The sequence below is a fragment of the Triticum dicoccoides genome, chromosome 1A (assembly GCF_002162155.2).
Source record: "Triticum dicoccoides isolate Atlit2015 ecotype Zavitan chromosome 1A, WEW_v2.0, whole genome shotgun sequence".
In the NCBI taxonomy this organism is placed as follows: Eukaryota; Viridiplantae; Streptophyta; class Magnoliopsida; order Poales; family Poaceae; genus Triticum; species Triticum dicoccoides.
In genome coordinates, this window is record NC_041380.1 from 472,235,605 (window position 1) to 472,249,772 (window position 14,168).

At 49.1% G+C, this 14,168-nt stretch overlaps 2 protein-coding genes across 2 annotated transcripts; one reads left to right on the forward strand and one right to left on the reverse strand.

Annotated features, from left to right (window-relative positions):
- Positions 1-6,633: 6,633 nt before the first annotated feature.
- On the forward strand, positions 6,634-9,361 carry LOC119280018. The gene is made up of 3 exons (XM_037561029.1): positions 6,634-6,957; positions 7,633-7,778; positions 8,461-9,361. Exons 1-3 carry the CDS (start codon positions 6,714-6,716, stop codon positions 9,145-9,147), a joined length of 1,077 nt encoding a protein of 358 aa, XP_037416926.1. The 5' UTR covers positions 6,634-6,713; the 3' UTR covers positions 9,148-9,361.
- A 2,996-nt stretch (positions 9,362-12,357) lies between these two features.
- Positions 12,358-13,257, reverse strand: LOC119302279 (ethylene-responsive transcription factor ERF019-like). The gene has a single exon (XM_037579345.1). It carries the CDS (start codon positions 13,144-13,146, stop codon positions 12,595-12,597), a length of 552 nt encoding a protein of 183 aa, XP_037435242.1. The 5' UTR covers positions 13,147-13,257; the 3' UTR covers positions 12,358-12,594.
- Between the last annotated feature and the right edge of the window lie 911 nt (positions 13,258-14,168).

Genomic DNA, 14,168 nt, shown 5'->3' on the forward strand with positions numbered 1-14,168 from the left:
CTCAGGGACTACACCCAGTGGGTGCAATTGGCGTGCCCCCACCGGTTCTGATCCGACTCGACCGGCCCACCAGAGTCGAGTACAAGGAGTAAAAAAGAAAGAGAAAGAACAATTGCGCCGTCAAGAAAGAAGGACTCAGACCACAGTCGACTGCCAGCAGTCGACCACGGTCTCGGGGACTACACCCAGTGGGTGCACTTAGCGTGCCCCCACCAATTCTGGTCCCACTCGCCCAGACCGAGTGGAAGAGCGAAACTACCAAAAACAACAGCGACACCCAGTGGGTGCTCTAATTTGACGCGAACAATAGGAGATTGTGCAGAAGAAGATTTTTCGAGAACAAAAATAGTCGGAAAGTCTACTCACCTGGACATTGGCCCGTAGGGCAGCACTAGCGTCGTAGGCAGCCTGACTGCTCTCGTGCACTATCTTCACCCGCTCCATCATCATATCAGCCTATCGGATGGCTTCTGCAGCCGCTTCCGACTGGTTGTCTGGGACGGGGTAGCTGGTGAAAAAGTGTGCAGACGACCCAGGTGCGGCTGCTTGAAGCTCCATGGTGTGGAGTTGGATAGTTGAAGGAACCACAGGCGCGGTCGACCGCGTGGGATGCCCACTCGGCAAGGGTGCAGCGAACGTCACAGTGGCCCTGCCCACGTCTTCAGCTTGACGGACGGGAGGCGTTGCAGTTGGTTCTTGCCGAGTCACCCTGCCAGCTGTTACCTTGTTGCTCTTCCTAGGCTTAGGAGCCACATCTTCGTCGTCATCCGAAAGATCAATGATGTTATGTGGAGCTGCGAGACAGAACATTCGACCCTAAGTGAACCACTCGACCCTAAAAGGATCAAGAATCGAAATCGCAAGAGTTTATACCTGGGTTGGAGGTTACCGCATCCTCCATTTTCCTCGTACCGGTACTGGTATGAAGAGGTCCCTGACGTAACAGCACTGCAAAGGCCAGCATTCAATCGGTTACACCCAGTTAATCGAATCCATGTAAAGGACAAGTCAGATGGTTACTCGGAGATAGTAGGAATGGTCACTTTGATCCTGGGCAAAGCTTTTGGCAGTTTGGAGGAGATGGCTTTCGGCACTTTCGGCGCTGGGGGCGGCGTGACCTTAGATTGCTTTGGAGCCTTCTCAGTCGGCGTCGGGGAAGACGTCCTAGGGTGCTTCGAGGACTGCCTGATTGGCGCAGCCACCAAGTCCGGAGCGCTTGCCGGGTCATGAGTGTGCTTGGACCTCCTCTCCCTGCGAGGAGGCGAGTCGACTTCTTCCTCATTAGTCGATTCATCGCTCTCCTCGTACTCCTCGGCTTCCGAATGCTCCTCGCCGCTCTCGCCCCCGCTCCCTTCTTCTTCAGCGCCTGGGTCCTGCACTCCGTTGGGCATCGAGTACATTTCAATGAGGGCCTGAAAGGATAACAATCAAAGGACATTCAGTCGACCACAAACGGGACATCACATGGTGAATCGGAAAGATACTTGATAAAACAGAAATATACCTGCTCCTGCTGGTGTGAGTTGTCGAATGGAATCACCCTCCTGGATCCCCGAGGGTTGTCTTTGTTGCCAGTGATTCCCCTCAACCAGTTCTCCAAGATATCCTCGCTAACCTCCTCCGGGTGGATCCTAGTGGTATCCTCGAGCCCAGAGTACATCCACATCGGATGATCGCACGCCTGAAGAGGTTGGATGCGTCGACCGAGAAAGACCTCCAGCAGATCCATCCCGGTCACTCCGTCGCGGACAAGCTGGACGACCCGTTCAACCAGCTCCTTGACCTGCACCTTCTCTTCTAGAACTACCTTCAAGGGAGCAGGCTTCTCCACTCGAGCCAAGGAAAAAGGAGGAAGTCCAGTCGACTGGCCAGAGGTTGGTTGATCCTTGCAGTAAAACCAAGTCGACTGCCAGCCCCGGACCGAGTCAGGAAGGAACATGGCTGCGAAAGTACTCTTGATCCTCATCTGGATCCCCAGGCCACCGCACATCCGGATCACCCGCGTCCTCTCGTCACTCGACTTGGCCTTTTTGACTGACTGGGAACGGCAAGTGAAGATGTGTTTGAAAAGCCCCCAGTGCGGTTGACAACCCAAGAAGTTTTCACACATGGACACGAAAGTGGCCAGATAGACTATGGTGTTCGGAGTGAAATGGTGGAGCTGAGCCCCAAAGAAGTTCAAAAAAACCCGGAAGAAAGGATGGGGAGGCAGTGAGAATCCGCGATCTATGTGGGTTGCGAGGAGGACACACTCACCCTCTCTAGGTTGCGGCTCGGTTTCGTCCCCCGGGAGCCGAGCCGACTTGTGAGGGATCAATCCCCCTCCACCAGGTCGTCGAGATTGTCCTGCGTGATTGCCGAGCAGATCTAGTCGCCCTGGATCCAGCCCGCCGGCAGGCCGGACCTCGACGAGGATCCGCCCCGGCTGGTCCGCTTGCCCTTCGCCTTCGCGGTCGCCTTCTTTGTGCGTTCCAGCGCCGCCGTCTTCTCCTTCCCCATGGTGACGGGTCAAGCTCGAACAGAGGTCTGGCGAAGAAGCGGAAGCGAGAGTGGCGGAGAGATCGGGGGAAAGAGAAGAGAGAATGGGAGCACGCGGAGTAGAGGCCTGGCCCGAGACCTTTTATAAGGCCTTTCACCGAGTGGCTGACTGGTGGACCCAAGCGATCTAAACGAATCCCGCAACAGTCGCGCACGCAGTACGTGGCAAAAAAGGTGGCGCGGGGATCAAGGAGACTTGCCCAGTCCGTCCCGATAACTTCTGTTCCGCCCGTCTCGCGCACTTCCCAAAATTCGAATCCCGCGAGATCTGCGGAGAGCAGAACAACCTGTCAGACTGAAGACAAACACCCTCTACATCATCATTCGGAATTTTACCATGAAAGTTCACTCGACAACAACCAAGAATGGACCAAGGCGATTGAGAAAGGAGTCGACGCCGTCACCTCAACTCATTGTTCCAGACAAGGCATATTCATAGCACAAAGAGTGGGTCGGAAGTGTCCTCAACCACTTCCTCACTCAAACCCTGATCCATTCGGGGGCTAATGATGAAGCTATGTACCTAGGGTAGGGTCATGGACCTGTCCAACTTACCCTCCCCAAGGACATCTCTACAAAGAATCAGAAACAGTCGAAGAGAAACCATCAACCACTCGACCGTGGAGATGCACTCACTCGACCACCTTGAAGACACTCGACCACCAGAAGATGAGGAACCCTCCACTCTGCAACGGTCAGGACTTAGACCATAGCATTATGAGCATTTATGATGCTTTACTATAGACGTTACCAGTAACGCCTTTCCTTTATGAACATTGAATCCTGTGAAACGGAGGGGAGCTGGGGTCCTGGCGCACTCTATATAAGCCACCCCCTCCTCTGGGACAAGGGTTCGCATCTTTTTGTAAACTCACACACACACATATAATCCAGTCGACCGCCTCAGGGCACCGAGACGTAGGGCTGTTACTTCCTCCGAGAAGGGCCTGAACTCGTAAAACTCGCGTGTACAACTCCTTCATATCTAGGATCTTGCCTCCTCATACTTAACCCCCATTCTACTGTCATTCTTAGATCCACGACACCACCGGTGGGGGCATCGATCACGGAGGGCTTCTACATCAACACCATAGCCTCTCCGATGAAGTGTGAGTAGTTTACCTCAGACCTACGGGTCCATAGTTATTAGCTAGATGGCTTCTTCTATCTTTTTGGATCTCAATACAAAGTTCTCCCTCTCTCTTGTGGAGATCTATTCGATGTAATCTTCTTTTGCGGTGTGTTTGTTGAGACCGATGAATTGTGGGTTTATGATCAAGTTTATCTATCAACAATATTTGAATATTCTCTGAATTCTTTTATGTATGATTGGTTATCTTTGCAAGTCTCTTCGAATTATCAGTTTGGTTTGGCCTACTAGATTGATCTTTCTTGCAATGGGAGAAGTGCTTAGCTTTGGGTTCAATCTTGCGGTGTCCTTTCCAAGTGACAGTAGGGGCAGCAAGGCACGTATTGTATTGCTGTCATCGAGGATAACAAGATGGGGTTTATTTCATATTGCATGAGTTTATCCCTCTACATCATGTCATCTTGCTTAAAGCGTTACTCTGTTCTTATGAACTTAATACTCTAGATGCATGCTGGATAGCGGTCGATGTGTGGAGTAATAGTAGTAGATGCAGGCAGGAGTCGGTCTACTTGTCTCGGACATGATGCCTATATACATGATCTTACCTAGATATTCTCATAACTATGCTCAATTCTGTCAATTGCTCAACAATAATTTGTTTACCCACCGTGAATACTTATGCTTTTTAGAGAAGCCACTAGTGAAACCTATGGCCCCCGGGTGTATCTTCCATCATATTAATCTTCCAATACTTAGTTATTTCCTTTGCCTTTTATTTTACTTTGCATCTTTATCATAAAAAATATCAAAAATCTTATCTTATCATATCTATCAGATCTCACTCTCGTAAGTGACCGTGTAGGGATTGACAACCTCTTATCGCGTTGGTTGCGAGGATTTATTTGTTTGTGTAGGTGCGAGGGACTCGTGCGTGGCCTCCTACTGGATTGATACCTTGGTTCTCAAAAACTAATGAAAATACTTACGCTACTTTGCTGCATCACCCTTTCCTCTTCAAGGGAAAACCAACGCAAGTGCTCAAGAGGTAGCAATCAACACAACATCGTCGGAGGGAGTGAGTTAGGATAGGAAAAGTACTCACCTATCATAACCAAAATCACCGCTAGCCATTAGTCATAAATCTAAGTAACTAACTACAACCTCAACACATCACGTATGTAACACAATCAACCTCAACACATCACGTATGTAACACCTAAATAAAATCATGTCTTTCCACCAACTTTCGTGTGACTAATTTGGAGCATTCATCAAAGACCCAACGGCCAATGTACATTTTTTGTGTATTTTCGCACCCTAAGAGTTGCTTCTAGTATTGCCCTGCACCCATTAGTCTAGTGCAATAGTTGCTTAAAATCGGTGTTTTCCCATAAGCTCTAGTCAATAGTTTTCATTTTTTATACTTACTTTACATTTGATTACCCTGGATCATGTTGTGAGTCCATGATGTGCTATGGCACTTCCTTTAATGGATGTGATATATCATGTCGTAACCGTACACTACGGTCACAAAATGTGAAAAACATCCTGAGAATCAAAATGTTGTGATATAACTCATTAAAATGACAAAAATAACGCAAAAATAACTATTTTTCATGATGACCATGCAAGAGTGCCCATTGGGGGTTACAGGACGAGGCGTCCTTGAGACCCCAAAGCAATATTTCATGTCACAATAAAATATTTAGAAAATGAAAAAATAACAATGGCTAGGCACACAGACCGTCTTACTTGCATATTAAGTAGTGATTTGAAAAAGAAACCGTTGTCAATCCATTTTCGTCCATATTGCACCTATTTCCTCCGCCGGAATCATAGGTGAAAGGGGGTGAAAGTAAAAAAAAAAAAAGAACGAACAAAACCCATCTCATAGTAAACAACCTATAGAGAAACTGTTTAGAGGAAACCGGTGCGGCAAAGCGCGCGTAGGCTTCTACTACAACTTGACAAACACAAGACCGAAGAGGCAACAGTTCTCCCTTAGCCAGACCACCCCCATCATGACAAACACCCCTGGGTAATAGAAACTAAGAAGACCCATTAGATGCAATTGCCATGTACACCCTTTCCACGGCTGTTCACACATAGAAGTTTTGATTCGTCAACGATATCTTTACACAATTTTTTTTTTGATAATTTCATATGTTGAAGGGGTCTCATTCGGCAAATTCTACTCTATACACAAATAAACTCAACGAAAATACTTTCAATCAATAGGAGGGGAGAAATAAAGAGTTTATTTGGGAAAGGATAGTCACGGGGATTGTGAACTCTGTTTAGTGAACTTTACTCGTGGGTTCTGATTCTTGGTAGATTCAAAGGTGTGATTCCTGTAGGTATACCTGGCCATGGGCAGCCCAGCCCGGCCTGACGTTGCTCCCGGGCCTAGATTTTGAGCCCGAAGGCCGGCCGAGCCTGTCGTTTTTTGCGATTTACTGAAGGGGCTCGGCCCGTGGCCCAACGGGCTTTTACACGTGCTGGTCAGGCTTGGTCCTGATTTTCTAGGCCCGACGCCCGGGCTTGATTTTTTGCGCCGGGCTCAGATAAACCAGGTCCTCCTACATGTCATTATGTTGTTGGTTGCAATAATAGGAGGATAGAGTCTATCTAGCTTGTTTGGAGATGTTTCATTTGCACTAAGTGCCGCTTGGGTGTTGTTTGTTTATTTTACTGAACCTCTTGTTATCGGAGGTCGCATCAGGACTGTGTTATCAATTTAATTTTGAATATGAAATGAAATTGGAAGCTCTGCTCTGTAATTCAAAAAAAAACATGGGGATTTGGGCAGCAAGTCCATGCGCTGTGTTTTCTGGTAATAAATGAAAAAAGAAAGTCCAGCCAGCCACCAGCCCACCATTGATGTGTAGTCTTGCAGACATGCACCCAGGCCAGATAAAATATCTTTTTGGCGGATGAAAGTCGCTTTCCACGCTTACGAAATCCGCCTTCCGAACCAAGAAACATCCATTCACTCCACTCGATCAGCCTCTCGCGCTCGTGCGGTTCCACGCTACTCGCATCTCCACCCCGACCCACGGCGGTGGCACCGTTCCCTCCCACGGACATGTGGGCCCTCAACACGAAGGCCGGCGGGACGTGCCTCCCGCCGATTCGCCCCGCCCCCGCCGCCCGGGCCGGGAAGCCCTTCGCCGCCGCCACCGGCAAGGCGGGCCCGTGCTCCGCGTGGCGGAGGCGCGGCCCGGCGGTGAGGCCGCTCGTGGCGGTGCGCGCGTCGGGGAGGAGAGGCGAGGGCGGGGCCGCCGGCGGCGGCGGCGACGAGGAAGCCGAGAGCAAGGCATCCTCTTTCGGTGAGGCCCTCTCCATCTGTTGTTTTCCGATGCGAGCTGGTGCAAAAGTAGAGACGGAATTGTGTGGCCTTCGTGCGATTGGACTTAGAAAAGCTAGAAACATTTTCCTCACGGTTTGATGCTGTCGGGGGCTTGAAGGCGACTGTACAATCGGTGCCATTTTTGCAGACTGCTGTTGATTCCGGGGAGGTTAGCAGACAAGTGAAAGGTGGGGATTCGGGTCTAGCTAGGAAAATTTGAAGAGTAGCTCCCCCTGACCCATGTGCAGTCGAACTGTTCCTGATGCTGTTGGCTTCAGAGATGGAAATTCGGAGAATCGGTGTTTATTCTGGTGTAACTGGTGCGTGCACCTTGGAACCATTGTGCATCCTAGGCGTGGTTTCGTGTTTAGAGTTGTCGAATTGATCTACGTGTTGAATTGCGGTGTTTGGGTGGGCCTTCCCCAATATACCGTCCATATTCTTTGATAGCTTGGCTACTTCAAGTAAACACAAAGAAAAACACCATCAGGTGCTGAGCTTTTCAAGTGTAAACAGTGTATGAGGAAACTTCAGGTTCTCTAGTATTGGCTATGTTAATTAGAGTTCATCCATGGTGTGGTATTTTTATGCGTTGTTGCAAAAAGCGTGTACCAGAAGGGTGGCTTGGCCTCATTTGCGTGGCTTCTTCATGCAGGAAGTGGCGATGCATCTGTTCCAACAGGAGATAGCTCCGATGGATTGAACAAACCACCTGATGAATCAAAATCTACTGAGCCAATTAATATTTCGAACAGCAATTACTGGAGAGATGTCAGAGCGAACCTTGTGCGTCGGGAACAGGTGAGGGTGGCACGTTTGTAGTGACAATCTGTAGAGCTCTTAGCAGCTTTTCTTTAGGTCTTAATCAACTATTATTCGACATTCACTTACGTAATCTGGACATTCATGATCACCCTATGACATTACCCATTATCTGCCAAGAAAATAAAGAACAGTGAGTTGATCTTAGCTAGTTTCACTGGTTGTATAATGTATAATGAATCTAATTTTTGTCAATAGTCAATACTAATACCAACATCTGTTATGGCTGCTGCTAATGCTATAGTGCTATGCTAGTATGTTCCAAAGAAGATATAAATGCACAGTGTCTTCAATTAGGCGTTGCATTAGAACATCACTTATTCTAGAAATCTATGCTTTCCATTATTACTTGATACTCCAAATGTAAGGTTCCAAGAAAATATTTGTGCAAAAGTTTTAGAGGCATTACGCAAGTGGATCCTCTCTGGTACCTTATGCAGTTATATATTGTATCAAGATTTCATCAGATAAGCTGCTGTTTCTCAAACCTTGTTACATTTACTGCAAATACCCTTCAAGAGAGTTTCACACTGTTATTAGGATAGAACTAAAGTTCCTGAAAAGAAAAGAGAAGCAAAGCAAGTAGTATCTTCTAACCAACTTGGGTTATATCATATCCGTCTTTTCTTTTTTTGCCTTACTATTTAAATCCTTGAATCAGGAGCTATTAGTAGATCCAAGTGTTCCTGCAGAGTTAAAGGCATCCTTCGGAGAAGCAGCACACCAGCTTCCTCAGAAGTGGGCTCACCCTATTACAATGCCGGAGGCAGGGTGTGTGTTGGTAGCTACTGAGGTGCTGGATGACGACAGCGTCTTCGAAAGAACTGTTATTCTCCTGCTCAGACTTGGGTCGAGAGGTACCTTTGATGGCCCATTTGGGGTCATCCTAAACCGTCCACTTTACACGAAGATCAAGAATGTGAATCCATCATCATTCCAAGACCAAACAACCCCTTTCGGCGACTGCGCCCTCTTCTTCGGAGGCCCCGTCGACATGAGCATGTTCTTGGTACGTACTAAAGACAGCTCACGTCTGAAGGGGTTTGAGGAGGTGATACCAGGCATCTGCTTCGGCTTTCGAACAGAGCTGGAGAAGGCTGGTGTTCTGATGAAGAGTGGTGCGATCAAGACCGAGGATCTGAGATTCTTCGTGGGGCATGCAGCCTGGGACTACGAGCAGCTCCTGAGCGAGATCAGGGCGGGATACTGGGCTGTTGCTTCCTGTAGCACGGAGCTGATCAGTGACGCGGTGTCAACGGACCCGTCTTGCCTCTGGACCGAGATACTGCAGCTGATGGGAGGGCATTACTCGGAGCTCAGCCAGAAACCGAAGCAAGACAGTTCGTAGGTGTCGCTCCGCACGCAATTGCGACACAGCTATTGTTGTTGCCAATCTGTACATAATTGGAACCAGTGTACACGTCTCAAATGGAAAGTCGTTTACGGCGTAAATGTTATGACTCGTTCGTACTGTAATAAGCTTTGTACAGTCGGCCCATAGGCGAAGTATCCAGTGAAAACAGGTTTTCACTGGAAATCTGGAAACTTTTTCCTTCATGGTCCATATGCTCCATTCACAGCTAAGAATCTGCAGATGCTACTGCTGCATAGGCGGCTCGAAAGCAGATTCTGCATAGTGTTGAAGCTGGAGTAGTATAGTTTCTGAATTCTTGTTATCAGAAGAGCTTGGCCCAAGCAGCCAAGCTCTAGCATGCTTGCATTTGTCAGGTCCTTTTTTGACTTGAGATTAGTATATACCCTGTCCGCTGTCCGTGCGGTCCAAATCTGCTTTTCATCGGCCCGAAAGAACCTTTTGTCTTCCGGAACCTTCTGTCGTGTCAAACAGAAGGTCAAAAGGCAGTGTCATTTTTGGCTGCCAAAGGTAAGACCAACATTCAACAGAGATCAAACGGTCTGGTCAAGTTACTACGTCTAACTGTTGTGATCCACTGAATCCACTGAACCCATGCATCTCACGAGTGGCTCTGCATCTGGTTCACGAACTTGCTGACCGCCAGAGCCGGCGGCGAAATGATCGCAGGGAGAGGAAAGATCGTCGGCGCCGGCGGTGGAGCAGTACATTTTGGAATCCATAGAACCATGGGTTTCACAACTTTGGAGTTGCTACACTTTGGCACAGGTCCTCTCAGCCAGCCGAGCAGGTCACACAAATTGCACCACCTCCACACATCCTCTAGTGCATGTCCCTGTAGTCTGTAGGGGATGTGCATCCGTGTTTTTTTTTCTTTTTTGAGAGTGATGTGCATCCGTGTTGGAGCACTGAGCGCATCGCTCTCCGTCCCTGTTTTACCTTCGATTGCGATCATTTCATCAAGCTGAAACAACAGAGAGGTGCGTGCATGCACGCATTGACGCGCGCACCGCCACGGGCGATGCGCATCACGTGGACACGCCGATCGTGCGCTTTTCTTGCAGGTCTTGACGCCATTGACCATGTGTAACATGCACATGATAGGAACGATCTTCCTCGGGCACTCCTCCGGTCAAGTAGAACTGCAAGTGCACTTCAGCGCAGAGAGCTTTCTTCCAGCTCTACGTAAAGTGTCATCTGAAATCTTTCTAGCCTGCCTAGGCGACTCCGGTAGCATCAAAATTTTCGCCGCCTTCTCCACCCGCTCTCTCCTGCTTCGTCACGCTAGTTATGCCATTACAACTTGTTGTGTTGGTAGGACGTATCTAGTTGTGCTAAGTGCATGCAAATTCAAGCAACTCCCTGAATACAAATTCCAGAAACTTTTTCTTTAAAAAAAAAGAGAGCTACCTCTCTGATTTCATATAACTGAAACCACAACGTCTTTTTACAAACTACCAGCAGAAAGTGAGACATAACAGGAAACTAGAGAACCCTACAGCAAGCTGATAAATCTCTCGATATTGGGCATCCACAAGTTGGACCATAAATATCACGAGACGAATACCTAAGAAGTTCTAGGCAGAAATTCAAATGCTACCTCGCAACACCCATCCAGGACCAGCAGATATAACAGACCAGAATACAACCGAAAGAGACCAAAAGAACTGGCGAAACAAGACCACACCCAAAAACAACTACATCTTCGCTGCTTGATCCTGTTCGTTCAAATCCGCCAGACATGAATCGCATGAAACATCTCACTTGCTATTAGTTCAACATTCCTACTCACACCTCAGCATTTCTTGTTTTCCCTGGTTTTTCTGCAAAATAATTCAATCATTAAGCCGTCTAGCAATCATGTTAACAGGAACACGAGGATCAATGATTTTATAAGTGTCAAACACAACACTGCTTTTCATTTTTCAAAATGTCCAAAAAAAAAGCAGATACACCTAAATTCCAGCAACTACAACTATAAACAACAACCAGTTGCACAAATCAATGTATGCGCAGATTAGTGTCACCAAAAACATCAAGTCCACTTCAACGATGCATCAATTCCACCTTCTCGATGACGTAAAGGATGTGAGGGGGTGAGAGATTGCGGGAGGGGAATTGACATTGGGGCTTGAGCTAGGGCAGATGTGTTCGGAGCCAGGGCGGACCTAAAGCGAAAACTACCCCATGTCACTCTACCAATGGCATAGTCTCACATACAATTGAGAGTGTCACATACCATATATACATGAAATATATGAAGGAAAATGCTTTTTGGCCCGGTGTTTTGTGCACCCTGGTAGTATAACCTAGGTACGCCTCTACTCAGAGCGGCTATCGCCGAAAGCATGAGCTGAGGTGGAGGAACTAGTCAAGGCCGAGGAGCTCGGGACCAAGACAGACATGAGTTGGATTAGGGGCGTAGGGGCATGCTCAAATGCATTGTTTTCTTGGTGAAGACGGTGTTTGGTGCTTTCTCGAACCCGTTTTCTCACGTAGATACACATGTGCCATTCTCTTCTTGGATGTGTTGTTTGGGAGGCACAATAGCTAAATGTCAGTCGACTGACATACGAATCTTGGGTTAGTCGATTTTGAGAAGGGAGAAGAGAAGCATCAGAGATGAAGAAGGAGGCCGCCTGCGTCGGGGAAGAAAACCCCCCACTATCTATCTTAGGGTGGTGGATGGATGCAAGTTCGTCGGAGAAGCACCCCACTATCTATCTTAGGGTGGCGAGTGGGGATGCTGCTTCGCCGGAGTTTTTTTTGGGTGGTCATCGAACTTAGAGGGATGGTCGTCGGTGGCGGCAAGACCGGCCGTGGGGAAGCTTCAGGGGAGGGCGGTGCGGTGAGGCGGTGGCAGGCGTCCCGGCCAGTGGTAGCAGGCGGCGGGATCTGTTTCCAAGACGAAGAAGACGCGAGCATCACAATAGCTCAAATTGATTCCCCCAAATCGACTGGCTCAATTTTAAATTCCAGGCGACTTACCTGTAGCCACGCCCTTTGGGAGGACCAATCTTCCAATTCCGGGTTTTGTCAAAGGCGTCGGGCAATGAAGTTGAAGATCGTTGTTGGGAGCTGATGTTTACAACAGATGCCAATTCATCTTTTTTTTTTAATTTTGTTTATATGCATTCTCTGATCTTAGCAAAAAAATTGACGTCATTGAGTTGTAGAATCGGAATATATATGTCATATATCATCTTGATGTATTAGTATGGTCTCCATCTCAGATAAAAATAAAGTCGATGCAGAAAAAAAAGAAGAAGATTAAAACGTAGAGCTAAAACGTAAAGTGCATGTCACCAGATTTCGAAAAGGAGAACCACTGCAGTACTAGCAGCCGTATACTTGCTGAATCTTGCTCAAGCGGTGAAATTGTTTTTACAGCGCTATTGGTCTGCAAAATTTGACGATCTACAACTACAATGACTGCAACATGGTCACGATCTCTATGTCGTCCACACTCAGCTCCCCATAGACAAGCTGCTCGCCGCCGGGGCTGCAGCTCCTCGTACCACCGTAGGCCACTTGCTCTCCGGCACCCGCACCACCATGCACTGCGCCAATGCCACCGTCCGGCGCCGTCTCCTGGCCGGGCGGCGCGGGAACACGCTCGCGCAGCTCCACGAGCTGCGCGTCGGCGGCCATGCCGGCGTCGGACGCCACGCGCTGCACCGACCGTGGGGACAGCTGCTGGCCCGCGCCGCCGTGGTGGAGGACGCGGCCGTAGGCGGCCGCGCGGCCCGGGAAGTTGAGGCCGCCGGCGCCGCCGCGGAGGAGGCAGACAGCGGCGTCGTGCGCGACGGCGGCCGCCTCGGCGGTGGCGTAGGAGCCGAGCCACAGGCGCTCCCGCGTCCCGGGCACCCGGATCTCCGACACCCACTTCCCCCACTGCCGCCGCCTGACGCCCTTGTACGGGCGCCGCCGCAGGCCGCCCCCTCCCTCGCCGCCGCAGGCCGCCCGCTGGTCCATCACAATGGCCGGTCGAAGCGTGCGTGTACCGCCGCTCTCCGGCGAGGCACGCCGGCAGACCGGTCGATCTCTGGCCTTAGCTGGACTCCGTCGATCTCGCGAGACGACGGACGCACGTACTGGTGGAGGCGCTGGGAGTTCCTGAATGGTTCGTGCGCATGCCGGCGCGTATTTATAGGCGTCGGTCGATCGGGAGGTCAGCGCCGTGGGGGGGGTTGACATTTTTGGGTGTGAAATAAATGATAAAATATCGAGACGAGAGGCAAAAATATTCCACGCCAGCTCGGTCAAAATCCAGATATGCTCAATTTGCGCATGTGGTCTACGGACGTGGCCTGCGCAGTTCACAGCTAATCGATCAGTCTCGCGTGGCGTCAGTGGGTCGTGGTCAAAGTATTCAATGGTCAGACTGGGAGTGAATGACCGAGTGTGCTATTGCTTGATCTCTCTTCTAGAGCTCTTCTAGTGGTGGGTTTCGTCTTGCCTTCGTGGCTGAAATGTTCTCGCGGTGGATCATTTGCCGGGCCCGCCAAGGGGGATGAAAGTACAGCAAAGAGCTGCCTGTGATGTCGGCCGCTCCGCGCGCTGGTGCAACTGCAACCAGGCGACGGACGCTCCACGTCGAGTAGTGGCTGCTTGTCATCAGTTGAGAGACACTTTCACCTGCATAAAAGAGAGAGTCCCTCAATTCTTGTCAGAGTTAGATTTAATCTCTGAACTTTAAAACAGGACAACTTGCACCCTTCATTCAAAAAAAAAAACCTTGCACCCTTGACAATTGAAACCAGACAAGGTTCGTCCCTAGTTTCGATTTTGACCGTTTTGTGTGTTGTCTTACCCCGTTTCAACTGGCGTTGGCTCAAGTTTGCGTATATTTTGAAATCCATGAACATTTTAAATCTGCGTACCTTTTTGTCCACGCACTTTTCCCAAATTCGCGTGCTTTTTCAAATTCATGAACATTTTAAAATCTTGTGTACTTTTTTCAAATGGGCATACCTTTTTCAGGTTCGCGTAATTTT